Source organism: Salmo salar, chromosome ssa16, assembly GCF_905237065.1.
Source record: "Salmo salar chromosome ssa16, Ssal_v3.1, whole genome shotgun sequence".
NCBI classification, from domain to species: domain Eukaryota; kingdom Metazoa; phylum Chordata; class Actinopteri; order Salmoniformes; family Salmonidae; genus Salmo; species Salmo salar.
In genome coordinates this window covers 72,843,691-72,870,797 of record NC_059457.1, presented here as the reverse complement: position 1 = coordinate 72,870,797, position 27,107 = coordinate 72,843,691, and the positions used below count along the sequence as shown (strand labels likewise).

The window sequence follows — 27,107 nt, the reverse complement described above, 5'->3', positions numbered from 1 at the left end:
ACAGGTAATTTTAAAGTGACCATAGAAGCTTCTCTAGCCTAAAATAGAACTACAGCTGATTGTCAATGAAATACCATTATGTTTTATTTCTAAGCCATGAGCAATTCCCAGTCTTCTATCCTACTGTAGAAGCCCTGGATTTCCTGACATGACTTGTGGAGGGACGGCTACAGGCTGTGCTCCCTCTTTCGGGCTGCACATCGAGATATGCTACTAAAAGAAATCTAACCCCGACGACCGGCGTGCCAGCAGAGCACGAACAAGCGCACTAGCGGTCCTTTCCTGTTTTGCAAACAAAAAGAAAGGGAAGTTGAGTGACTCAAAGCAGCCGAAGTTTCGGTTTTAAGAAAAGGAAAGCTTGAAACGTCTCTGTTTTATACTGCGCGACCTGAATTTTGTGGTTGATTATACTTGTTGTGAATGATTGAAGCCCAGTAGCCCACTGCATTAGAAGAGTTATATTTCTAACACGAGCATCAGTTACAAACGGTAAGATCACCTACATCATCATAACAATCTAAAGAAAGCGCTTCAAAATAAATAATTCTAACACATCATTGTGTTTACTTGATAGCTACCTACACAAATAGCTAGCTAGAACAAAGTGTTAATAAGATTAAAATTCATTAAAAAGATTTAAGAGCAATACAAATATGAAAATATGAGTCTGTCTAATCTATGAAAATATGAGTCTGTCTAATCTACATTCCTTTCGCTCTTTCCTCGGCGTGTGTCTGTATAGTGAGGTGAGGTTAATCAGTATGATCATGTGTTTCTGTTACTATTTATTGCTGGTCTTTCTACCGCAGGTCCTTGGCGACGTCATGAGTGTTGTGAAGTCCAGTCTGTCAGTAGAACAGGAGAGAAAGCTGCTGTCTCTGTTCGGCCATGTCAGACTCCACCAGCTCTACAAAGGTTTGTCGGAACAATGGACTTCATTTTAATGGCATCTTTTTTTTTTAAATGAGATTCATTTTATCAGGCCAGATACCTGCAATGCAGGCAGAACAGAACAATTGCTTCAGTAAAAGGTAATAAAGTACTTTTCTATTATATTTTGTTCTGCTCAAAGCCAGCGTCCACAGCTACATACATTCAGCCTTCCACAACCGCTGTGATGGCCAGGGACCCACCGTACTTGTGGCCTACAACAAGTCTGGGTTTGTTTTCGGAGGTTACATCAGTAAGGACTACGCCCAGACTACCCAGGCCATCAACGATGATAAGGCCTTTCTCTACAGCATCACCGACCAGAGAGAAAATCCACTGCGTGTGTCCAGTACCAATGGCCAGTACGGTTTCACAGATGGAAAGTATGGTCTTAATGTTGGCGTCTTGTGGTTTCTTAATAATAACACCGCTACAGTTCAAGTTGTTGCAGGGAACAGCTACGCCTTTGAAGGGGAAGAGATGCATGGCAATGACCTGCAGCTGACAGAGTGTGAGGTGTACAGAGTGGAAGGTGAGTGGTCCTTTATAGCCCCTACTCCCTAGGCACTACTGAAACGATTGGATACATGTAACCAATATGGCAAAATATTAAAACCAGTCAGAAGGCAATGTGAATATAATCAAATCAAATGTTATTTGTAACATGCACCGAATACAACAGGTGTAGACCTTACAGTGAAATGCTTACTTACAAGCCCTTAACCAACAGTGCAGTTCAAGAAAGAGTTAAGAAAATATTTATTAAATAAAGTTAAAAAAATGTAATAAAAAGCAACACATAATGTAATGTGTGTTCATTACATTATGTGTTGCTTTTTATTACATTTTTTTTAACTTTATTTAATAAATATTTTCTTAACTCTTTCTTGAACTGCACTGTTGGTTAAGGGCTTGTAAGTAAGCATTTCAGCTGGTTTCAAGCGCAGCAGGTGTTTATTTGTGAAGGACCACAGGAGGAGGCAGGTAGTTGGGTCCAGGGGCAGGCAGAAGGTCATACACAGGAGGAGGCAGGTAGCTGGGTCCAGGGGCAGGCAGAAGGTCATACACAGGAGGCAGGTAGTTGGGTCCAGGGGCAGGCAGAAGGTCATACACAGGGGGTCCAAAAAGGCAACAGTACAGGCAGGGAAAAGGCTAGTAACGTAGTCCGGGAGATCAGGCAGTAGGTAGATAACAGGAAATCCAATAGGCTAAAGTACAGGCAGGGAATAGGCAAAAAGGCGTCATAGTGAGGCAGGCAAAAACTATCATACACGGGAGGAATAAATCACGAGGATAACCAGAGCTCTGAAGGATGTGTGTCACATGTGATAATGGCATACAGGTGTGTGAACAGGTGATTAGAATTCAGGTGATTGGGATCTGGAGAGTGAGCTGCGTTCAGGGGATCTAGGTGTTTGATGGTGTGGGCTGGAAGCAGACATTACACATAACAATAACAAGGCTATATACAGGGGGTACCTGTTCCCGAGTCAATGTTTGGGGGTACATGTTAGTCGAAGTAATTTGTACATGTAGGTAGGGGTAAAGTGAATAGTCCGGGTGGCCATTTGATTAATTGTTCAGCAGCCTTATGGCTTGGGGGTAGAAGCTGTTATGGAGCCTTTTGGACCTAGACTTGGTGCTCCGATACTGCTTGCCATGCGGTAGCAGAGAGAACAGTCTATGAAATGGGTGACTGGGATCTTTGACAATTTTTTTTATCCTTCCTCTGACACCGCCTATTAAATAGGTCCTGGATGGCAGGAAGCTTGGACCCAGTGATGTACTGGGCCGTTCATACTACCCTCTGTAGCGCCTTACGTTCGGATGCCGAGCAGTTGCATACCAGGCGGTGATGCAACCGGTCAGGATGCTCTCAATGGTGCCGCTGTATAACTTCTTGAGGATCTGGGGACCCATGCCAAATCTTTTCAGTCTCCTGAGGAGGAAAAGGTGTTGTCGTGCCCTCTTCATGACTGTCTTGGTGTGTTTAGACCAGGATAGTTGTTGGTGATGTGGACACTTGAAACTCGCGACCCGCTCCACTACAGCCCCGTCGATGTTAATGGGGGCCTGTTCGGCCCTCCTTTTCCTGTAGTCCTCGATCATCTCCTTTGTCTTGCTCACATTGCGGGAGAGGTTGTTGAAGCAATTAGTGTATTGATTAAATCAGTTGGGTTTTTTTTTTGTCTCAATTTCTGGCAGACTGTGGGGGCCGTCTGAAGACTCCTTGGAGGAAAATTGACTGGGAAGGATATAGGTATCCTGTCTGTTAAATCTCAAAAGCAGTTCAAAAATCATAATACTATGCAACTACTGATGCATCTAGTACCACTTCTGCTCTTCCAATGAATATACTTAAATCAATCATTCGTCTGTCACCCATCTCTCTCTTCCTTTCTCCATCCATCTCTATCATTAACAGCACCAAGGACCGCCTGATGGACTATATCAAGAACTATAAGCCTGAGGTAAAGTCTGTGGTCCAGGCCAGAGTTCTGCTGGTGGGTCCGGTCGGGGCTGGCAAGTCCAGCTTCTTCAACTCCATCAACTCTGTCTTCAAAGGACATGTTACCGGGCAGGCTAACACCGGCAGCGCAGGCACCAGCCTCACCACACAGGTAGTGTTTGTATACCCGCATGAGTGTGTGTGTGGTTGTGTCTTAAAGATGCAGTCCGGGATCTTAAAGGACAATTCTGCCACTTTTCACCTCATATTTATTATCTCCAGCACCATATCAGTGTCTACTTATGGGGAAATTGTTTCTATGATCTGTGATTTAAAAATATAAAAAGAAATGTCTTAAAAAATACTTCTCTGTGACATCACGGGGTAGGATTAAAGGTCAAGAAAACTGTACTTTTCTAAACCTGCAGTGAGTTTCTAGCCAGAGGGAGGGTATTTTCTTGCTCCCCACGTCACCACAATTCTCATAGTTGTTTGAAAACCGCTGTTTAAGTTTTATTGACATATTTTTTTTATGTCATCAGGTAGAACTTTATTATAAAAAATATATATTTTACATTTTAAAACATACCATCTACCCCCCCCTGGATCCCGTTTTGGCCCATGAGCACTACTTTCAAAACTACTGTCTGAAATTATACAAGGCTTATGGAACATCCCTATTGTACTGGACTTAACATTCCAAATCTCTCTCTCTCTGTAGTTCCGTACCTACAGCATCAAGGCAGAGCAGGGTGGGAAGGCTCTCCCTCTGGTCCTGTGTGACACCATGGGCCTGGAGGAAGGACCCAGCGCAGGGCTGGATATAGACGACATCAACAGTATCATGAAGGGCCACGTACAAGACCGGTACCAGGTGAGTAAAACTGGCAAATGGTAGCAGTGGAGGCTGTTGGAGGAAGACAGAATGAATAGAAATGTATCAACAGGAGGATTTCATGTGTTTGATACCAATCATTCCAGCCATTACAATGAGCCTGTCCTCTGAGTTAAAGTAGCACCAGCCTCATGGTAGGGAAAGCATGTGGTTGAAAGTACAGTAGCAGTAGTAGTATATTTATCTTAGGGGCTGAAGTCCTGTTTCTCTCCCCCAGTTCAACCCGTCCATGTCTGTCCAGACGGATGGTGTCGGGTTCTGTAAGTCGCCCAGCCTGAAGGACACGATCCACTGTGTGGTCTACGTACTGGACGCCTGCAAGGTCACTCTGCTCTCTGCCAAGATGGTGGACAAGCTCGCCGCCATCCGCAAGGGGATCAACAAGCTGGGTAAGGAAGGAAGTGAGTGTGCGCGTGGGTTTACATGTCTGTGTATGTGTGTGTTCATGTGTGTTGTGTCACTAGGTGTTCCCCAGCTGGTCCTGCTTACCAAGGTGGATGAGGCCTGTCCTCTAGTGAGAGAAGACCTGACCAACATCTACCTCAGCCACTACATAGAGAGGATGGTGAGTGCATGGCTGAGTCTGGAACCCTATTCTCACATAATACACCATGTTTATTTAACTACAACCGTGTGCGTGTTTGTTTCAGACCCGTGAGGTGAGTGTGTGTCTGGGTGTTTCCCAGTCCTGTGTCCTGCCAGTGAAGAACTACAGTCGGGAGCTTGAGCTGGACATCCACACAGACATCCTCCTGCTCACTGCCGTGGTCCAGATGCTTCGCTACTCTAACAACTACTTTGATGACATCTATCAGGCTGTGGAACAGAAGTCTGAGTGGCTAGGGTATTAGGTGTGATACTGATCTGAAGTCCGTTTGGGATTTTACCTTCTAATAGTTAAGGATAGGATTCTGGGGAATACACTGATCCTAGATGTGTTTAAATGGCAACTTTTAGTTATCGCTTTATAAACCTTTTTGTCTTAATTCTCCGAGGCTATTCCATTCTGACTTTGCCCAGTTACAATTTCAACTGAGTATATCAAACATTAGGAACATCTTCCTAATGTTGATGTTCTTTAGGTGGTGGACACACACGGGAAACTGTTGAACTTGAAAAACCCAGCAGCGTTTCAGTTCTTGACACAAACCGGTGTGCCTGGCACCTACTACCATACCCCGTTCAAAGGCGTTTCAATCTTTTCTCTTTCCCATTCACCCTGTGAATGGCACACACACACAATCCATGTCTCAATTGTCTCAAGGCTTAACAATCCGTCTTTAACCTGTGTCCTCCTCTTCATCTACACAGATTGAAGTGGATTTAATAAGGAACATCATTGAGGGATCATAGCTTTCACCTGGATTCACCTGGTCAGTCTGTCATGGAAAGAGCTGTTCTTAATGTTTTGTCCACTCAGTGTATATTGTAATTAGATACAATATGTGTATGTAGTGTTGTCTGCAGACTCTGTACTGCTATTGGTCAGATAAGACATACAACTGTATACTGCTCATTGTACTTTGTTCAATACAGTATTTTCATTTAACAAAACTAATTGCTGAATAAATATCTGTTGGATATCTAGGGCCTGACTCACTCAGACTTGCTCTACAGTTGTCCAACCTTTCAGAAAGACAGAGAGAGACATCCAGCATAAGAGACATGTGGAGATGCAGTCTGGTACAAACAGCAAACAATTTCACAACAATAATTGAGTAAAAGCAGAAAAGTGAATCCTTTTAATGAAATATTAAGGGAGTATGGTAAAAACATGAATCAGTAACAACAATGTTGATAATGTCTTGAATAATGAAAGTAGTGTGATGGGAAATGTTATATTGTGCGAGACAGCCTTCAAAATGTTCATCTTGTCTTAGTGTCATAAATAATCCTTGGTTCCTGCCTGTGCTTGGTAAAGATATGAGAGCGGGTGAAATGAGCCCCTCCTTAGGACCATCTGGCAGAACACCCAGAATATGTTTTAGAAGTTAAGATAGCCAGACACATGCCGGAACCAGCCCTATGAACCATGCCTATGTAATGTGTCTGTAACCAGTATATAAGAGAACTAACAGGACTGCCCTGGGGGAGCTTACTTCAGACCGGTACTTTATGCATCTAAGTTTGACTTTAACCTCCCCAGCTTGCTGTTAATAAACAACGATTCATGTAATATTGACTTTGAGTGTCCCTGTGTTGAATTTCCACAACAGTAGTATATTAGAAGCTGGGGAACGGGACTATAGATGGGGAGCCCCACCTCTGGTGGACTAAAACCTGGAGGAGTACTGGTGAGATACCTCAATCCATCCGGACCTTATTAACATGCTAGGTTAAAGTAAGGGTTTGCAGAGAAGATAGACACAGACCAACAACATATAGATGCAGGAAACCTATATGTGGTTACATTACTACATCTTACCCAGAAAATATAGGTAACTCAAACAATGTTCTTTGAGTATGTTTACATCCACACTAATAATTGTATATTAAACTGACTATGGCAGTAGGCAGATTATGCAATAGTCATTCAAACACCTTACTCTGTTTATGTTAAATCGGTGTAAAGTCGAAATTGAAGTAAGCATACGCGGATTAAAACACCTGGTTTTCTGAGCAGTCGTTCTAATTATTAGGACATGTAAACCCCTAATTGGGGTTCCAGTGGTGTATTTCATCAGTGCATGTTCTAGCACGAGCCGAGCGAGCCTCCCTCTAGCGCGACTGACGTGTGTTCGGAACAACAATGTATGCGTCTTTCTAAGGAGTTTTCACATACAAACTGTATATGTCTGAACTCCGAATCAAATATTCTACCCAAAAATATAATGGTTGCTGCGGTAGAACGTTTATTTTGATAGCCGATTTTCTGCATTTATCCGTGTGCCATCAGTTAGCCTGATTTCAGATGTGTCCATGCAAACAGGATTATTAGGGAAATGGTTATTCTAAGCAAAGCAAGTAAACATTTTAATCGAACTATTATATTAATCTGGCTATCCACAATAATCGCATTATTGTGAGCATGTAACAGTACTTGTCTCTGTTGGCTCAGGTTTGGGGCGGGGCCGGGGTTTAGATGCATGCAGCTCTTCCTGCTCCTCCAGCTGGTTTTTGAAGAAGCTGTCAGCATAGTTCAACATCTGGTTCAGACTGGGCGGGCAGGATATCAGTGTTCTGATCCTGCTCACACTCCTGGCTGTAGTTGTTCACTGGCAGAATACAAGACACATGAATACCCAGCGACGCACTTAACTCGTGGGTCTGAAAAACACACAAACACATTTAGCAATTACTTAAAGGGATAGTTCACCCAAATTACAAAATTCTACGTTGGTTTCCTTACCCTGTTAGCAGTCTATGTACAAGGTATGACAACAATTGATGCATTGGTTTTATTTCCCTGGCACGGTTTCTAAATGGTAACATTTTAGCATTTGTCGCACAAATCCCATTCAAGTCATTGGACCGTTATTATTAGGACGTTACGCTCAACATGTCCAAATCATCCGAAAGTATCTCAAATTGATTGTGAAGCTCAACAAAGTTACGTATAGATGATTTGAGCATGATGCGCGGAAAACACTAATATAGGTCCCATGACTTGAATGGGATTTGTGCCACAAATGCTAAATGAGTTCTGTGCCACAGATGCATTTGGAAACCATGCCATGGAAACTAAACCGAAGCATGGATTGAGGTCATACCTTGTCCATAGACTGCTTACAGGGTAAGGAAACCGATGTAATTTTGTAATTTGTGGGAACTATACCTTTAACTTAGCCAATTAGCACTTTGTGTTGATCTTTAACAGCCATGCAGTTACATGCAATTAGTAAACATCTCACCTTCCTCTTTATGTAGTGGCTGAGGTAAACACTCTGCAGCTCCTCTGCCACCAGGCGGCAGGCCTCATCCACTTTGGTCAGCAGTAGCAGCTGGAGGCCTCATCCACTTTGGTCAGCAGTAGCAGCTGGAGGCCTCATCCACTTTGGTCAGCAGTACCAGCTGGATGCCTCGTCCACTTTGGTCAGCAGTACCAGCTGGAGGCCTCATCCACTTTGGTCAGCAGTACCAGCTGGAGGCCTCGTCCACTTTGGTCAGCAGTAACAGCCGGAGGCCTCGTCCACTTTGGTCAGCAGTACCAGCCGGAGGCCTCGTCCACTTTGGTCAGCAGTACCAGCCGGAGGCCTCATCCACTTTGGTCAGCAGTACCATCTGGAGGCCTCATCCACTTTGGTCAGCAGTACCAGCTGGAGGCCTCGTCCACTTTGGTCAGCAGTAACAGCCGGAGGCCTCGTCCACTTTGGTCAGCAGTACCAGCCGGAGGCCTCGTCCACTTTGGTCAGCAGTACCAGCCGGAGGCCTCGTCCACTTTGGTCAGCAGTACCAGCCGGAGGCCTCGTCCACTTTGGTCAGCAGTACGAGCTGGGGAATGCCTGTGATCAACATGCAGTGGGAAATAATAACTCTCAGGAGGATTGCATATGAGAGCAATGCATTTCATGTAATGTTTCACACTGACATAGGAGGGTCTGAATAGGATATACAGTGCCTTCGGAAACTATTCACACCCCTTGACTTTTTACACATTTTGTTACATTACAGCATTATTCTGAAATGGATAAAACAATAATAATAACAATCCTCAGCAATCTACACACAATACCCCATAATGACAAAGTGAAAACAGGTTTTTAGAAAATTGTATAGTTAAAAAAGTGTATAATAAAAAAAAAAATGAAATACCTTATTTACATAAGTATTCAGACCCTTTGCTATGAGACTCAATTGAGCTCAGGTGCATCCTGTTTCCATTGATCATCCTTAAGATGTTTCTACAACTTGATTGGAATCCACCTGTGGTAAATTCAATTGATTGGACATGATTTGGAAAGGCACACACCTGTCTATGTAAGGTCCCACAGTTGACAGTGCATGCCAGAGCAAAAACCAAGCCATGAGGTCGCAGGAATTATCGGTAGAGCTCCGAGACAGGATAATGTCGAGGCAGAGCCAGTCCTCAGTAAAAGGCACATGACAGCCCACTTGGAGTTTTCCAAAAGGCACCAACAGACTCTCAGACCATGAGAAACTAGATTCTCTGGTCTGATGAAACTCTTTGGCCTGAATGCCAAACGTCACGTCTGGAAGAAACCTGGCACCATCCCTACGGTGAAGCATGGTGGTGGCAGCATCATGCTGTGGGGATGTTTTTCAGTGGCAGGGACTGGAATACTAGTCAGGATCGAGGCAAAGATGAACGGAGCAAAGTACAGAGAGATCCTTGATGAAAACCTGCTCCAGAGTGCTCAGGACCTCAGACTGGAGCGAAGGTTCAACCTTCCAACAGGACAACGACCCTAGGCACACAGCCAAGACAATGCAGGAGTGGCTTCGGGACAAGTCTCTGAATGTCCTTGAGTGGCCCAGCCAGAGCCCGGTCTCGAACCCGATCAAACATCTCTGAAGAGACCTGAAAATAGCTGTGCAGCAGCTCTCCCCATCCAACCTGACCGATCTTGAGGATCTGCAGAGAAGAATGGGAGAAACTCCCCAGATACAGGTGTGCCAAGCTTGTAGCATCATACCTAAGAATAATCAAGGCTGTAATCGCTGCCAAAGGGGCTGTGGCGGAAGAATCAGAATTAGTTGGGTAACATAGATAATTAAGATGTCTTATCTGCATAATATGCTTATATGATATACTTGTTATTAGAATGTATCCCTTCGGACTCTGGTGTTGGCAGTTATACTTCTTCCCTCGGCTGGGGCTCAGTCACCTGTTTTCCTTCAATTGTTCTCTATTCCTACAATTTTTTATAATAACTGAATTGCTGTATTTTTGGTAAATGGTGTGCAGTTTAGGTTAGGTTAGGTTCAAAGACTGTAATACTTGCTCAGATGTCCAAAGTGCGTTTCTCCAGGGCTTTGCCAGACGACCTCCTAGTCTGTATGGATAGAAATGGGGTTAATTTGCACTGTATCAATGGGCATACATTGTTCCAGGGTATCTTCAAAGGTCTGTTAGTCTAATCCTGTTCATTACATTAAAAAAGTAGAAAAAGTAGTCCACCATAAAAGGAATATGGTACCATGTGAGATTTGTCCTAAGTGACTGTAACTCACCCTCCACTCTGTAGACCGCACCTGCTGTCTCTAACTCTGAATGCTCGGCTTTGAAAAGCCAACTGACATTTTCTCCTGAGGTGCTGACCTGTTGCACCTTCTACAACCACTGTGATTATTATTATTTGACCCTGCTGTTCATCTATGAACGTTGGAACATGTTGTTATAATCTCCACTCGGCACAGCCAGAAGAGGACTGGCTCCTCTTTAGATTTCTTCCTAGGTTCCTGCATTTCTAGGGAGTTTTTCCTAGCCACCGTGCTTCTAAATCTGCATTGCTTGCGTTTGGGGTTTTAGGCTGGGTTTCTGTATAACACTGACATCGGCTGATGTACAAAGGGCTTTATAAATACATTTGATTGATTGATTTGACAGACGTAGTGGCTTTTCTCTCTGGTCAGTGATGCTGTAGAGAAAGGCCTTATCATCATTGATCACCTGTCCAGTCTGGGCGTAGTCCTTACTGATGTAACCTCCGAAAACAAATCCAGCCTTGTTGTAGGCCACAAGTACGGTGGGTCCCTGGCGGTTGCAGCAGTTGCTGAAGTTGATTATCCATGGAAGCTGCCTTTGGATAGAATGGAATCAAATAGAATGTAACATTTTAGCATAGCCTTTCTTTAGTACTTTCAAATTGTTGTATTGATTTAACATTTATGTTTTTTATTGTAACAGCAAAGTAATTGAGGGTTTTTAATGACAACTCTTTGTAATAGCCTGTACTAATGCTGAAACACCAATAAACTAAACCAAAAATAGAATAGAATGGTACTTGATTACCTTTTAGTAAACCAATACAGAAATATAAACACAACATGTAAAGTGTTGGTCACATGTTTCATGAGCTGAAATAAAAGATCCTCGAAATGTTCCATACGCCAACAATTTTTTGTCACAAATTTGTTTACATCCATGTTATTGAGCATTTTTCCTTAGCCAAGATAATCCATCCACCTGACAGGTGTGGCATATCAAGAAGCTGATTAAACAGCATGATCAATACACAATTGCACCTTGTGCTCTGGACAATAAAAGGCCACTCTAAAATGTGCAGTTTTGTCACACAACACAATGCCACAGATGTCTCAAATTTTGAGGGAGCTTGCATTTGGCATGCTGACTGCAGGAATGTCCACTAGAGCTGTTGCCAGAGAATGTAATGCTCATTTCTCTACCATAGGCCGCCTCCACAACATCGCTTTAGAGAATTTGATTGATTTCAGACCACATGTACAGTATGGCGTTGTGTGGGCGAGCGGTTTTCTGATGTAAACGTTGTGAACAGAGTGCTTCATGGTGGAGGTGGGGTTGTGGTACGGGCAAGCATAAGCTACAGACAATGAACACAATTGCACTTTATCGATGGCAATTTGAATGCACAGAGATACCATGATGAGATCCCGAGGCCCATTGTCACACCATCACCTCATGTTTCAGCATGATAATGCTGGAGTTGGTCTCCCCTTTTCTGCTATAACAGTCTCCATTGTTCTGGGAAGGTTTTCCACTAGAATTTTGAACATTGCTACAGAGACTTGCTTCCCCCGTTCTGTGAGCTTGTGTGGTCTGCCACTTCGCGGCTGAGCTGTTGTTGCTCCTAGACGTTTCCACTTCACAATAACAGAACTTACAGTTGACCAGGGCAGCTCTAGCAGGGCAGAAATTGTATGAACTGACTTGTGGGGAATGTGGAATCCAGTGATGGAGCCACGTTGAAAGTCACTGAGCTCTTCAGTAAGGCCATTCTACTGCCAATGTTTGTCTATGGAGATTGCATGGCTGTGTGCTCGATTTTATACACCTGTCAGCAACAGGTGTTGCTGGCATAACTGAATCCATTAATTTGAAGGGGTGTCAATGAATGAAAATATTAATTAAATTAATAACAATTTATTTTGTGTCAAATCGCCAGTTGGCAACCAATCCCTTATGGGATTGATTGACACATAAACAAACATTACAATAATTCACTGTGATAATTCAGTGATAATTCTTCTTCCGGTGTTCTCTGCAGTGTGCATCGCATAAAGAGTTCTAAAAAAGTACAAAATATTTTTCAAAAATCTAATATATATACATAATAAGGTCATCCAACCAGTAATTATATCCCAAGAGCAGGAAAAAATACATACAGTACCAGTCAAATGTTTACTATTTTCTACATTGTAAAATAATAATGAAGACATCAAAACTATGAAATAATACATATAGAATCATGTAGTAACCCAAAAAGTGTTAAACAAATGAAAATATATTTTAGATTCTTCAAAGTAGCTACGCTTTGCCTTGATGACAGCTTTGCACACTCTTGGCATTCTCTCAACCGGCTTCACCTGGAATGCTTTTCCAACAGTCTTGAAGGAGTTCCCACATATGCTGAGCACTTGTTGGCTGCTTTTCCTTCACTCTGAGGTCCAACTCATCCCAAACCATCTCAATTGGGTTGAGGTCGGGTGATTGTGGAGGCCAGGTCATCTGGAGCAGCATTCCATCACTCTCCTTCTTGGTCAAATAGCCCTTACACAGCCTGGAGGTGTGTTTTGGGTCATTGTCCTGTTGGAAAAACAAATGATAGTCCCACTAAGCGCAAACCAGATGGGATGGCGTATAACTGCAGAATGCTGTGGTAGCCATGCTGGTTAAGTGTGACTTTAATTCTAAATTCAGTGGCAAGAAAAAGTATGTGAACCCTTTGGAATTACCTGGATTTCTGCATACATTTTACATAAAATGTGATCTGATCTTCATTTAAGTCACAACAATAGACAAACACAGTGTGCTTAAACTAATAACACACAAATTATTATATTTTTCTTGTCTATATTGAATACATAATTTAAACATTCACAGTGTAGTTTGGGAAAAGTATGTGAACCCTTAGGCTAATGACTTCTCCAAAAGCTAATTGGAGTCAGGAGTCAACTAACCTGGAGTCCAATCAATGGGACGAGATTGGAGATTTTGGTTAGAGCTGCCCTGCCTCATAAAAAACACTCACAAAATGTAAGGTTGCTATTCACAATAAGCATTGCCTGATGTGAATCATTCCTCGAACAAAAGAGATCTCAGAAGGCCTAAGATTAAGAATTGTTGCCTTGCATGAAGCTGGGAATGGTTACAAAAGTATCTCTAAAAGTCAGTCCACGGTAAGACAAATTGTCTATACATGGAGAAATTTCAGCACTGTTGCTACTCTCCATAGGAGTGGCCATCCTACAAAGATGACAGCAAGAACACAGCGCAGAATGCTCAATGAGGTTAAGAAGAGTCCTAGAGTGTCAGCTAAAAACTTACAGAAATCTCTGGAACAAGCTAACATCTCTTTTGGCGAGTCTACAATACGTAAAACACTCAACAAGAATGGTGTTCATGGGAGGACACCATGGAAGAAGCCACTGCTGTCCAAAAAAACATTGCTGCGTGTCTGAAGTTCGCAAAAGAGCATCTGGATGTTCCACAGCGCTACTGGCAAAATATTCTGTGGACAGATGAAACTTAAGTTGTGGTGTTTGGAAGGAACACACAACACTATGTGTGGAGAAAAAAAAGGCACAGCACACCAACATCAAAACCTCATCCCAACTGTAAACTATAGTGGAGGGAGCATCATGGTTTGGGGCAGCTTTGCTGCCTCAGGGCCTGGACAGCTTGCTATCATCGACGGAGAAATGAATTCCCAAGTTTATCAAGACATTTTGCAGGAGAATGTAAGGCTATCTGTCCGCCAATTGAAGCTCAACAGAAGTTAGGTGATGCAACAGGACAACAACCCAAAAGAACTGCGAGGAGTAACAGCCTAACATACGCTGCTAGCCACCATGACAAAGACCAAAGACGGTGGGAGTACCATTGAGGACAGTGAAAGACGGTGGGAGTACCATTGAGGACAGTGAAAGACGGTGGGAGTACCATTGAGGACAGTGAAAGACGGTGGGAGTACCATTGAGGACAGTGAAAGACGGTGGGAGTACCATTGAGGACAGTGAAAGACGGTGGGAGTACCATTGAGGACAGTGAAAGACGGTGGGAGTACCATTGAGGACAGTGCCAGTGGTGTCTCTCACGTAAAGGATCTTTTAAACAAACAAAAAAGAGACCTATAAGCAGTTTTTACAACAACAAGAAAATAGTTTCAAGTGTTTTGTCCAAATATTGTTGTAAATATTAGATTCGTTCCAACGATATTAACAGACACTGATATCTGAAAAGCTTCCTGTTCAGACAAATAGAACACACACACAAGTAGACATGCCCACACATAGCTGTCTTCATATCCGACTAATCTTTATTTTCTAGTGTTGACTACTTTGGTTCAGCAGGGTTGCACTGGATCAATAGGTTCACTTTAAAGGCCCAGTGCAGTCAACATTCTGTTTTTCCTGTGTTTTATATCATATTGTACTAGGGGTGCAACTTTCACTGGGGATGGGGAGGACATGTCCCGGCCACATTCTGAAATTACGTTTTTTTGTCCCCCCCCCCCAGTTTTAGAATTGGAATATGATACAAAACGAGGCAACGGTGTGCTTTAGGACCGTGCGGAAGCCTCCGAGCGGTCGGGTAGGCTGTTTGGAGTGTTTGTCTGACTGGATAAAAATATATATATATATATTATTATTATTATTATTCTAAAACCAAAGTTGCGCTCCTGTATTGTACAACAACAGGTGATGAAACGAACACTCTAAAAGTGTGATTTTGTCAAATCAGTGTTAATTCCTGATAGTTGCTGGTTGAAATGATAATCTACACGGGACCTTCTAATCAGCAGGTTTGCATGGGACGGGAGTTCCACCTTTCCATGGTGACATCACAATGCGGTAAATTGATGAATAGACAAAGAGAGTTCCAAACCTCAGCCAATAAGAGCTGGTTTTCAGTTTTCCCCTCCCCACAAAAACCACTCCTAAGCAGAATTCTTGCTTGGAAATAGTTTTTTTTTTTTTTGTGTGTGTGTGTGTGTGTGTGTGTGTGTGTGTGTGTGTGTGTGTGTGTGTGTGTGTGTGTGTGTGTGTGTGTGTGTGTGTTTGTGTGTGTGTGTGTGTGTGAGAGAGAGATAGAGAGAGGTGGGTTATTTAAGTGGTCTGGTGAGATTAGCCTGTGATGTAGAGTCTCAGGCCTGCTCACTGTGTACACAGTTCTCCTGGACCAAATGAGCAAATGAGAGGTTAGGCATACACACACACCCAAGAGGAAATTGGATGCTGATTAAAGATTGGTCTCAACAGCCAGGGGCTTTGACCTGGGATTATTGGAAAGAGGTGAACAGAGGTGTTCTATCAGACAACGCCTCTCCATCACAACATCCTCTGGCGCGTGTATGTGCGTGCATATGACCCTCTCCGGTCAGTGGTTACGTCTGTCGCTCCGCTCATGTCAGTGGTCATACATATTACTGTAGCTGTATGACGTCAGCAAACGCTATAAAATCAAGCCCTCGCGTCTATCACCCCGAATCATAGCCCACTTCACCCGCCCAGTGTTCACCAAGCCCCTGCTAACCACCTGCAGAGGCCCCGCTGTATCTCCATCCCTTCTGGTTGTTTCAGCACCATGGCCAGCATTCTACTGCTTTTCCTCGCCGCCTCCTGCTGCGCATGTCTCTGTCTCGCTGACGGCGACACCTCGTTGGAGTTTGAGACTCGCGCTCTAGAGTTCCCACACAAATCACAAGAAGAGAAGGATCTGGTAAGTTTAAATAGTTTTATGTTTGTGAAGTTGTTTCGTTTGTGCGTTTGGCAATGTGTTAGTTTAGTCGATTCATCCCCATCTTTGTACTTGTTTTCTAGCTATATCTATAGAAGTCTATCGTTTTTGTTTTTCTCTTGTCGTGTAGATTGAAGCTTTGCAAGAAGTTCTGGAGAAACTGAAGAACAAACAGATGCCGTTATCAGAAAAGAAGCTCGGCTGGCTGCCGTCGGTAAGATCGACCATTTTAAAGTGGCTAAAGTCCTAGTATAAACACTTTTTAAGTAGTTAGCCTGTCTGTATCGTGCATTTTACTTCTTCATTGAGTCTAGCCTTATATTGCGTGTTTCAAATGGTTAAAACGGGACTTTCGATAAAGGTTCTCAATTGACCGTGTTTAAAAAAGATATAGTTCAGGGGTTGCTAGGATTAATCTGGTTCTGGGAAACCGGTGTAGATGTTTCAGAATCCCATAGTCTGGAGACAGACGCCACCGTCATCATCACTCAATTAATAATCAGACTGTTTGTTTCCAGTGTGACGCGGGCGAGCAGTGCGCTGTTCGCAAGGGTGCGCGTGTCGGAACGCTGTGCGGGTGTCCGCGTGGGACGACCTGCAACTTCTATGTCCTCAAGTGTTTGTGAGAAGAGGAGAAGAGAAAAGGATAAACAGTGTAGGGAGGGGAGCAGAGAGAAATAGGAGAGAGAGAACAGAAGCTTTTTCCTCATTCTGTGGATCACATTCAGATCGTGGAACGTTCAGACAGAAATATTGTATGTTGAACAGACATGCCTCTTATCTGACATGTAAAGTAAATAGGAATCATGTCAGCTTTACTTTCAGCATGTTGCCCTCTCCTGTCCTGAACGTGACCCTGGTGTGTAATGGAGGGTTTGTTGTCTAACATAAAGGTTGTATCCCAAATAACAATCTATTCCCTATAATGCACTATTTTGGCCAGAGTCCTATGTGTCAGTCCTATGTTGCTTCAGTCAAAAGTATTGCACTTTATAGGGAATAGGGTGTCATTTAAGACACTACCCAACTTGTTCCCTTCATCTGTGCTCTCTGCTGTCTCCTCTATTTGGACTAAGTACAAAGAAATTCACTGTGATTAATAAAGTCCATGATTTACAGTTTTTTGTATTGCTTCAGTGCAATTTTAACAAGTAGGCTATATGGTACATTTTCACTACTCTTAGTACAAAACTCAAAACAGATCACCAACAAGGAAGTTGTTTCAAAACTTGAAGCACATTTTCAATTGACTAAGTATTTCACAATCAAAATCATACAGTCACATTTTCACCAAACTTAATCAGTGTTTCATCTAGAAATACATGTTCATATAACGTAACTGCCGTGCACAATACGATGCTCACTTTTGATATGTTTCTGTTCTCTTTTGTTAAAAGACTATTTACTATTACTTAATCAGACTGCTCTAAATTGATGATCACTTATATGTTTGGTAAACCTATACATTACACAACTAGATCTCACAGTCTCACGTCAGAATTAGACGTACATCCATGTTTCTCAAACTTCACATTTCAAAGTGTTTAAGGTACAGTTTAGGCATTAACTCCAAATGGTTAAGGTAAGGGTTAAGGTTTGGGATAGGCTTAATAAAACAACGATCTCAAAAACAACTTTCTATCGCTGGATTAAAACTTCCAAAATGTGGAATCAGAGGCAGATACTTCTGAAAATCACAACCTAATTGAAGGTAACAGCGTCCACCGTTGCTCCTAGTGGCCGATTTCCACATCATCTCCGGACATCCTCAGATAAGGATGGACGTCGAATACTGACTTGTATACCGGGTGACCTGGCTGACTTTACATGTGAACTGGTTTGTCTGCTACAGATTTTGAGAACTACTTAATGAAAATGTCTGTAAAGTATAAACATAAAAAGTATGGATATATACTTGAATGTACTGCAATGATGACTATTGATTTTACTTCACTGTAAGTAAAAAGAAAAATCTGATATTGACAAGATCAGAGATGTACTGTATGTAACAAATCAAATCAAAAAATGAATGCACAATGAAAGGTTTTGAATGAAGGACTGGGTGCCATACAAGTATTACTAGTTTGGAGTTTTGTTTTAAGAGGATTCAGTTATTCACACGCTTTAGGGACAACACAATGCAGCCAAAGCAATACATAAAACATACAATTCCTGTATAAATAAGAAAAGATTGAAAATAAAAATGACAATAACAAATAAAACCAATATAGGGACTAAAATGCAGAAACAAACAGTCACCAATAGACATGTACACTATAATCATTCCAATACATATTATCTATACTCTCATTATGTCCTCTTGCTGTCTCTCCCCCTACCTTCCATCTCCCTGTCAGACATCTCCCCCCCGGTCCATCCTGGGGGCCCATGACAGTCTCCTGGAGCTCCAGGCTGAGAGGGGGTGGCCATGGAGAGAACGCCCCATTACCGAGGCTCTCCCACTGGGTAGGCTGCTGCTCTGCAGGCCCCCTCCGGCTGACCGTATGGAGCTCACAGTATTACTGAGCCAGCTGTTCCTAGCTGTCTGGAGATCACGTTGCAGCACACCCTTCTGGTGTTCCAGCTCCTACACAGGGGACAACACAACACATCATATATCACTATGGAGTGTGTACTGTCCACAAAACAAGTGTGTAGTGTGCATTATGAAGTGTGTAGTGTGCACTATGAAGTGTGTAGTGTGCTATGAGCTGACCTGGATCTTGCACTTGGCCTCCACCATCTGTAGTTTAGTCTGGGCCAGCTCCTTCTCCAGCTCTGTGACCTGGCCACAGACACACCTTCTCCTGGTTTTGTTCTCTGGTACCAGTCATCTGCTGGTCTGGTTCTTTTTCCTGGTCTCTGCTGGCCTGGTTCTCTGGTGCTGATACTTCTCTGGTACGGAGCTGTGGAACAGAAGCCTTCCATAACAGGAGAATCTAGAGCCTGTCGGCAGTGAGAACACGCCAGCACAGCATTCTGAGAGAGGGAGGAGAGGGGTGGGAAGGGTTTGACGAGAGAGTTCAAAAATGTTTTATTATGAACATGCAGAGTGAGGGGTGATATCCATTCAGAACAAATGATATCATCAAACTGTGTGATTGTCAAACTGTGACATCATCAGACGGTGCCATATTCATCCTCACCCTGAGTTTGTCCAGGTCCTCTCTGTGTGCTGCCTGCAGCCTCTCCACCCGACTGGTCAGCTGGGAACAGATCTGACAGACAGAGGAAACAACATAGCATTAGGATTGTGTGTGTGTGTGTGTGTGTGTGTGTGTGTGTGTGTGTGTGTGTGTGTGCGTGCGTGTGTGTGTGTTGTACCTGTTTGTAGTCTGAGATGATGCCTGAGCTCCTTTTCACCTCTGGATCAGCCTTGTCCTTCAACTGTGAAATGTTCTAACTGTTCTATGCCTGGTATTTAGGATATTTACCCTGGAGTGTTTAGTGTGTGTGTGCGGTGTGTGTGTGTGTGCGTGGGGTGTGTGTGTGTGTGTGTGCGCGTGGGGTGTGTGTGTTTGTGTGCGTGGAGTGTGTGTGTGTGTGCGTGTGTGTGTGCGTGCGTGGTGTGTGTGCCTCTCCTCACAGTGCTATCATCTCCAGAAGGCCAGGGCTGAAAGGGGTTTGTCAGGAGTTTAAACTGGTCCTGCCACTACAGTAATACTTACAATACATCTGAACACAACCCAAGGGAAACAACGACAAACACACTGTCTTTACTTATATGTGACCATTTATGGTCCTTTATTCCTACTATTTGTTCTAATATTACTGTTTTAAAACGGCCTCATCTGACTCCAGGTTGCAGTGCTGTCTATGTTATTCCATCTGCCAAGTCTTGTTCACACAACTCAGGCCCACAGGACAACCAGGTTGTGTCAAAGCATCATAACACTAGCATCTAGACACTAGCATCATAACACTTGCATCTAGACACTAGCATCATAACACTAGCATCTAGATTGACATTGTGTTGTTCCTTATTTATATGTATTCGTCATATTTCTGAGTCTGCTTTTAATTTGCGGTTGGTAGAGCATGGTCCTTGCAATGGCAGAGGAGTTGGTTTGATTCCTGGGACCACCCATACGTAATAAAACCATAAATGAATGCACCAAACGACTGTATAAAAGTGTCTGCTAAATGGTATATATTATTGGATTCATTGTTAGTGAAGAAACACAGACGAGTCCAGGCAGATATACACATTGATTTATCTTCAAAAAGGAACACTGTGCGTTAAACGTGGAATTTATCTTCAGAGTTCATTTGAAAAGGAGACTCAGCTACATGACATCATCGTACACCGCGGGTCAACTTCCTGTTTAGAGACATCATCAACAACAAAATTCCAATCTGTCACTGGCTTTTCCCAATATGGGCATGTCTCAACGAACAGTGCAAATTGTCTGTAATCAGGAAGTTGCCCTGCTGTGTATGATGATGTCATTTTTAATAGAAATAGTCCACCTTTAATAGAAAAAAAATATATAGTATAGAATTAGTGAATTCAATATTAAAGTTATCTTCATTGCCAGACTACAGGCAGCAGTGTCTTTGTGTGAGTGTGACTACATAGCAGTGAACACCAACTTTGAGTGTTTTTTTCCAGTAAATCAACACGTGAACAGATCGATGTCCATTTTCCCATCAACTCTCTAACAAAGAATCACAAAAGGACGAGAAGTGAGGAAGACCAAGATGTGAAGACCATGGCTTTGTCCCATATGGCACCCTATTCCCTAGATAGGGCACTACTTTTGACCAGACCCATATGGACCCTGGTCAAAAGTAGTGCACTGGTTAGGGAATACAGTGCCATTTGGGGCGCACCCTCTGAGAAAAGCGGAAAGTGCATTGTGTGAAAAGAGTACAACATCTCTTTTATCAATACTAGTCTATATTATCAACAGTGTCATAATGAACAGCTTCTAGTAAGTGTACAGCATCTCTGTTTTGAAGGACTGAAGGGTAAGGGCTAAGTCAAACATCATAGAATTAGACAAACAGATGCCCTCGTTGGCTAAAATGTTTGTGTGTGTTTGTATTGTCTTAGCCAGGATTATATATAATGCATCCGGATATCCCCTTACAATAATATTCTTTTTTTTAATCACATGTAAAACTGCAAATTTGACATGTGTTTTTTTTCCTAAGGGTCAGAGGGGTCAACAACGGACATACTGCTCCTTTAAACTCTGGAAGACAAAAATACTTCTTTGAGCTTTAGTCGTTGAATGTAATGTAATTAGACACTCCAGACGTAAAGCAAACCTACAATGAAAACACATATAGCCCTCGTCAGTCACCTAGTTCACATGATCAGGTTTCAGGCAGAGGAGAGAGAGAGACACCAGTGTGTTGCTGTTTCAGTCTATCTTCTCCCATCATCTGTAGTAATCTCCCATAGTCAAACCCAACATCTCCTCCACTGTATAGGTTTACCAGATGACCAGACCTCCACACCGCCGCACCAGACAAGGGTCTGTCTGTGGTTCTGTCCCGATCAGGAGGCTCCGTCTGTAGGTTCAATGTGTGGCTCTCTCCCTTGGATGGGTGGTACTCTGGATGTCTCTGGGTCTCTTTCCCCTGGGAGAAGGAGTGTTTGTATGAGTGCGTGTGTGACGTCAGTGTGTGTGTGATGTGTGTGTCCATGTGTGTCAAACCGGTGTGCTGTAGGGGCGTCTGTTACTGCAGGGTGTGTTAGGGTAGGTGTCAACGGGGCTATAGTAGCTCAAAGGGGATTGGCAGGGCTGGGTCAAAAAGAACGGGGCCTGCGGCGTGTCTGACAGGGGCAGTGATTGACACTCTCCGGGGTTGTCATAGTGATACGTATGGAATCCCAGCCGCTCGGTTCCATTGTGCAGCTCGTCACTAAGTCCCGGGCGTAGCCAGAAGGGGGAGCAGGTGGGGCAGTAGCTGGGGGGAGGGCCCACCTGAAACACACACAATCACCATAGAAATAGAATGATTGAAATAGAATGAGTCCTTCAAATTCAACTGCCTACTGTAGCTCTAGGTTTAGGTCTCGGGTTTGTGGTAGTGCTGTACTCTAACCTCCAGGGGCTCCAGGCAGAGAGGGGTGACAGCCAGGCTGTCCATCCCAGGGGCGCTGCACGATTTGCAGGCAAAGTGAGCCTGAACCACCCCTTGAGCATCCCCTTCTCCATCTCCTCCTCCCGTTCTGTCACCTCCTCCAACCACGGAAGCCAAGTCCACCTCCGACTCATTTTTCTTACAGCAGTAGTACTGGAATTAGTGAAGGGGGGGAGTTTTGTTGGAATCAGTTATTGTTCATGAAAGACTGTGCAGGTAAAACACACACGGGCACACACACACACACACGGGCACACACACACACACACACACACACACACACACACACACACACACACACACACACACACACACACACACACACACACACACACACACACACACACACACACAGGTTACCTGGAGCCTGCAGTAGCACAGCACTGCTACAATACAGAGCAGGATGACTGTGGCGAGAAGTCCTCCACTTATTACTACTGTTCCTGCTGACATTAAACTGGTTAGAACTCTCCATCAAACCCTGGAGAAAGAGAGAAGGGGAGAGAGAGAGAGAGAGAGAGAGACAGAGAGAGAGACACAGAGAGAGACACAGAGAGAGAGAGAGACAGAGAGAGCGAGAGAGAGACAGAGAGAGAGACAGAGAGAGAGAGAGAGAGAGAGAGACAGAGAGAGAGAGAGAGAGACAGAGAGAGAGAGAGAGAGAGAGAGAGAGAGGAAAGAGAGAGAGAGAGAGAGAGATAGAGAGGTAGGTAGGGGGGAACTACAGTAGTTAGTTAAACTCTATGTTCTTTACTACAACTTCACAGCACATTCAAGGAGTGTAATACTTACGTTCAGCAATGGGTTCTATACCTGCAAGGACAAAGACAATCAAAGGACCTAAATTAGTTTGGTTGGGATAGAACCATGATATAATTGAACTAAGGCCAGGGCCCATGTCTACCATGTGCTTCAGGATAGGATAGCTGATCTAGGATCTGTCCATACAATCTTATTCATCATGAAATAAAACGCTAAACTGATCCTAGATCAGCACTCCTCCGAGACGCTTTTTTTGTGGATACAGGCCCAGAACTCACATCAGGAGACAGGTAGAGGTGGAGAGGGGGAGGAGGCAGAGAAGGGGGGCGGGGTCCTGCGAGGTCTTGGGGGTGTCGGCCTCAAAACCCCTTCTGGTTGGATCTCCTGCAGAAAGATGAGTTAGAAGATAAAACATGGATCTCTTCATCCATTATATCTACATCAGTCTCCTATCAGCAGGCGAGCGAGAGAGACAGAGAGAGAGACAGAGACAGAGACAGAGAGACAGAGAGTCAGAGAGAGAGAGAGAGAAACAGAGAGAGAGACGGAGAGGGAAGGGGCATTCTACAAATCTGTGTGCGTGCGTGAATCTGTGTCCATCAGACAGCTCCTCCTCTATGTCACCATTGCTCTAAATTATATACAGCATGGGCAGGTTAATGCCGTTAAAAGCAATGTGAAATCTCCATCTCTCTTTCTCTCTCTGCCTTTCTCTCTTCCCCTCTCTCTCTCCTTCTCCCAACCTCCTACCTCTCTCTACTCCCTCTCTTCTCCTCACCTCCTTCTCTCTCTGTGGACCATGTCCAAGCAGTTCATCACACAACAGGGGCTGATTACAATGGCAAGAGAGACAGAGGGAGGAAAGGAAGAGGGAGAGAGTTAAGCCCAGAGTAAAATATAGGGTTGAAGATTCACCCCTCTATCTTTTCTGACCATCACAGCACACACTGTGTCAGAAAGTGCTGTGGGATTTGACTGTGATACACACACACACACACACACACACACACACACACACACACACACACACACACACACACACACACACACACACACACACACACACACACACACACACACACACACACACACACACACACACACACACACACACCCCTGTACTGTATGACCTTAAAGGAACCTGTGGTCCCAGGAAGGATCTGCAAAAAATTCCATTAACTAATAACCAGGAGGAAAGAGAGAAAATGGAGGAGAGGAGAAAAACAGGATCACTATATTACCTACGTAAAATAGTCTACAGGGAATTCAGGAGAGGAGAGGAGAGGAGAGGAGAGGAGAGGAGAGGAGAGGAGAGGAGAGGAGAGGAGAGGAGAGGAGAGGAGAGGAGAGGAGAGGAGAGGAGAGGAGAGGAGAGGAGAGGAGAGGAGAGGAGAGGAGAGAAGAGAAAAGAGGAGAGGAGAAAAGAGGAGAGGAGAAAAGAGGAGAGGAGAGGATATGAGAGGATATGAGAAGAGAGAAGAGAAGAGAGGAGAAGAGAAAAGAGGAGAAGAGAAGAGAGGAGAAGAGAAGAGAGGAGAAGAGAAAAGAGAAGAAGAGAAGAGAGGAGAGGAGAAGAGAGGAGAAGAGAAAAGAGGAGAGGAGAAAAGAGGAGACTTGCAATATCGTAGTAGATCCTCGATATATCTTCTTTTAAATATAATTATATTAATATTTCGTTGTGGTGTGTGTGTGTGTGTGTGTGTGTGTGTGTGTGTGTGTGTGTGTGTGTGTGTGTGTGTGTGTGTGTGTGTGTGTGTGTGTGTGTGTGTCTGTGGCTTCTAACTTTTCACAGGAATAAATCTCGGAAAGCCTGCAATTTTAAAGCCCTGGGCGTTCAATTATTCAAAAATCATTCCTGCAACAATATTTTTCCATCAGGGGACAATTTAGCCAGGTAGTCAAGGCGAGACTCTCACTCTCTCCTCTCTCACTCTCTTCTCTCCACTTCTGAAAGCACTCTTCTCTCGTGTAAATAGAGATACACACTCATTCCTAATCTCTGTGTGAGCGTGTGTGTCAGTATGTGTGTGTGTCTAGGACAGCTGCACCACTTGCAGAAATGAACAATGGCAGAAGAGGAAGAGGCAGAGGAGAGAGAAAAGTCTACAGGGAATTCAGTGACACAGGGGTCTTCTATGGCTGCCAATAGACTGTAACTATATGTCCCAGTGTTTGGAGTTTATACTTTATTGAGTTAAAGGTGCTATATGCAACAATTTAGTGATACGAATACAACTGAGAAATACCTGAACTATCTCAGTACATCTTACCTTGTCATAATCCAAAAACATCCGCTGCAGAGTCATGGTGTTCTACTGTTTATGTTGTCTACCTGACGGAGATCTTTGGGTTGAAAAGTTGCACTAAACAGAAGTCGATCTATTCAACACTGGGTATCTGTTCAACACTGGGTATCTATTCAACACTGGGTATCTATTCAACACTGGGTATCTATTCAACACTGGGTATCTATTCAACACTGGGTATCTATTCAACACTGGGTATCTAATCAACACTGGGTATCTATTCAACACTGGGTATATATTCAACACTGGGTATCTATTCAACACTGGGTATCTATTCAACACTGGGTATATATTCAACACTGGGTATATATTCAACACTGGGTATCTATTCAACACTGGGTATATATTCAACACTGGGTATCTATTCATGCCTTTTTTTTGCAACCTGGACCTGAAAGTCACTGGAAGTATGTACACTGCTTTTGAACTGTTTTCAACATTACACACACGGACACGGACACACACACACACACACACACACACACACACACACACACACACACACAGATCCCACCTGTGTAGATCAGCACCAGGAGGATGGCATCCTGTAGGTCAGGAGTGGACCGGCACCTCACAGTCCCCTGGGAAGAGAGACATGACATCATCAGCACAGCACAGGTCAATGTTGAGACATGAGCACAGACATACTGGAACACTACTGGTCTTCAACAGTCTTGCAACTTTGCCTTTGAATTAAGGACGCGTTCCAAACAGTGTTTCTGTGCGTTCTTCCCTTCCTATCACATGAATCGTACCCCACAAACAATGCCGTTATGTAGATGTAATAGTTCCCTGGATCTAGAGCTACACTACTTTTAAAGTGATAGCACTTCTGGTACTCATCTAAGGACATAACTGAGACAGCTGGGTCAGTGATGCCAGGGTATTCTTAAACATAACAGCAGCTACAGTGACATTATAGGAAAGGCGTTAATAACTAGTAATAGTGATAGTTAATGTAATCACACACCGCGGGAAACACAGGACCAATTATTATATATATATATATATTTAAAAAACGTACCTGTCAGATAAACCCGTATCCTGGTATTTCACAAACCTGTGATTGGGATATTCCCTAAAACACTTTCGGTGTGATGGTGTTATGGTCAATGGTGCACTAACTAGCCTACTGTATTACACCGTTGCCCGATGCTTTACTTCGATAGCACAAATCCTTTGCCCTGTTCGCTCCAGCAGCTTGCAGTCAATCCGCTCTATAACCGAACTCTCGTGTTATCCTACTTTTTCATTATCCCTTGTTTCCACACTTTCACCTGTATTGAGACGGCGTGAGAAATAACCCAGCTGACATCTCATGGCATGTCCCAGATGGTGTCCGTAGGGACACAGAGACATCGATACGGGCAGAGATTGTCTGTGGTCGGCGAGGCTTTATCCATCACACCCCTGAGACTGGGGGGTTGGGGAGAATGGCTACTGTTACGCGTAATGCTACTCCCTCCGAGAAAACGCAACAGCCTGCGATATGCGATATGTTTTGGGTATGTAACGGCGCCCTGGGTGGATTCTGCTGATGTAGGATCAGATTACCAAACCTCTCATTTTAACTTTAAACCGCTCATTCTAACTTCAAACTGGCCTCAGATCAGCTTCCTTGGACAACCACATCTATCCTACACCAAGAGGATGGGGGTTAGAGCCCGTTATGAAAACGTTAAATCATAATCTAGGCTTACGTCACTGACCTGAAAAGTAAATATTAAGAAAACTTCTGTTGGACTACCATCCCTTGGCACCCACGACCCAAACATATTAGGCTAGTAAGGTATTTTATTACAGTGTTAGAAAGACAGTCAACGATAACTT

General features: G+C 43.6%; 3 protein-coding genes and 1 long non-coding RNA gene across 7 annotated transcripts; 2 read left to right on the top strand and 2 right to left on the bottom strand.

Moving 5' to 3' along the window:
- The first annotated feature begins 197 nt into the window (after positions 1 to 197).
- On the top strand, positions 198 to 6,456 carry LOC106574482 (interferon-induced protein 44-like). Of its 4 annotated transcripts, XR_006759821.1 has the most exons (11): positions 198 to 489; positions 810 to 915; positions 1,073 to 1,462; positions 3,136 to 3,190; positions 3,356 to 3,551; positions 4,101 to 4,253; positions 4,492 to 4,663; positions 4,739 to 4,839; positions 4,925 to 5,125; positions 5,586 to 5,647; positions 5,863 to 6,456. XR_006759821.1 is itself a non-coding variant. In XM_045697713.1 (10 exons), exons 2-9 carry the CDS (start codon positions 825 to 827, stop codon positions 5,123 to 5,125), a joined length of 1,359 nt encoding a protein of 452 aa, XP_045553669.1. In that variant the 5' UTR covers positions 198 to 489; positions 810 to 824; the 3' UTR covers positions 5,586 to 6,456. The 4 variants fall into 4 exon arrangements, 2 of the variants coding, with proteins under 2 accessions (XP_045553669.1, XP_045553668.1); XR_006759820.1 differs by having other exon boundaries at positions 4,925 to 5,647; XM_045697713.1 differs by having other exon boundaries at positions 5,586 to 6,456.
- A 9,186-nt stretch (positions 6,457 to 15,642) lies between these two features.
- LOC106574584 (cocaine- and amphetamine-regulated transcript protein) lies at positions 15,643 to 17,231 on the top strand. Its single transcript, XM_014150559.2, has 3 exons — positions 15,643 to 16,095; positions 16,244 to 16,327; positions 16,632 to 17,231. The coding sequence occupies exons 1-3, from the start codon at positions 15,961 to 15,963 to the stop codon at positions 16,737 to 16,739; spliced, it is 327 nt and encodes a 108-aa protein (XP_014006034.1). The 5' UTR covers positions 15,643 to 15,960; the 3' UTR covers positions 16,740 to 17,231.
- Positions 17,232 to 20,309: 3,078 nt separating this feature from the next.
- LOC106574585 (protein FAM163A) lies at positions 20,310 to 22,693 on the bottom strand. The gene is made up of 3 exons (XM_014150561.2): positions 22,570 to 22,693; positions 22,171 to 22,362; positions 20,310 to 22,049 (listed from the first exon to the last, which is right to left on the bottom strand). Exons 1-3 carry the CDS (start codon positions 22,660 to 22,662, stop codon positions 21,774 to 21,776), a joined length of 561 nt encoding a protein of 186 aa, XP_014006036.1. The 5' UTR covers positions 22,663 to 22,693; the 3' UTR covers positions 20,310 to 21,773.
- A 187-nt stretch (positions 22,694 to 22,880) lies between these two features.
- On the bottom strand, positions 22,881 to 27,050 carry LOC123727872 (uncharacterized). The gene is made up of 4 exons (XR_006759819.1): positions 26,302 to 27,050; positions 25,792 to 25,858; positions 23,250 to 23,355; positions 22,881 to 23,022 (listed from the first exon to the last, which is right to left on the bottom strand). It is a non-coding gene; the product is annotated as an uncharacterized lncRNA (long non-coding RNA).
- Positions 27,051 to 27,107: the final 57 nt, after the last annotated feature.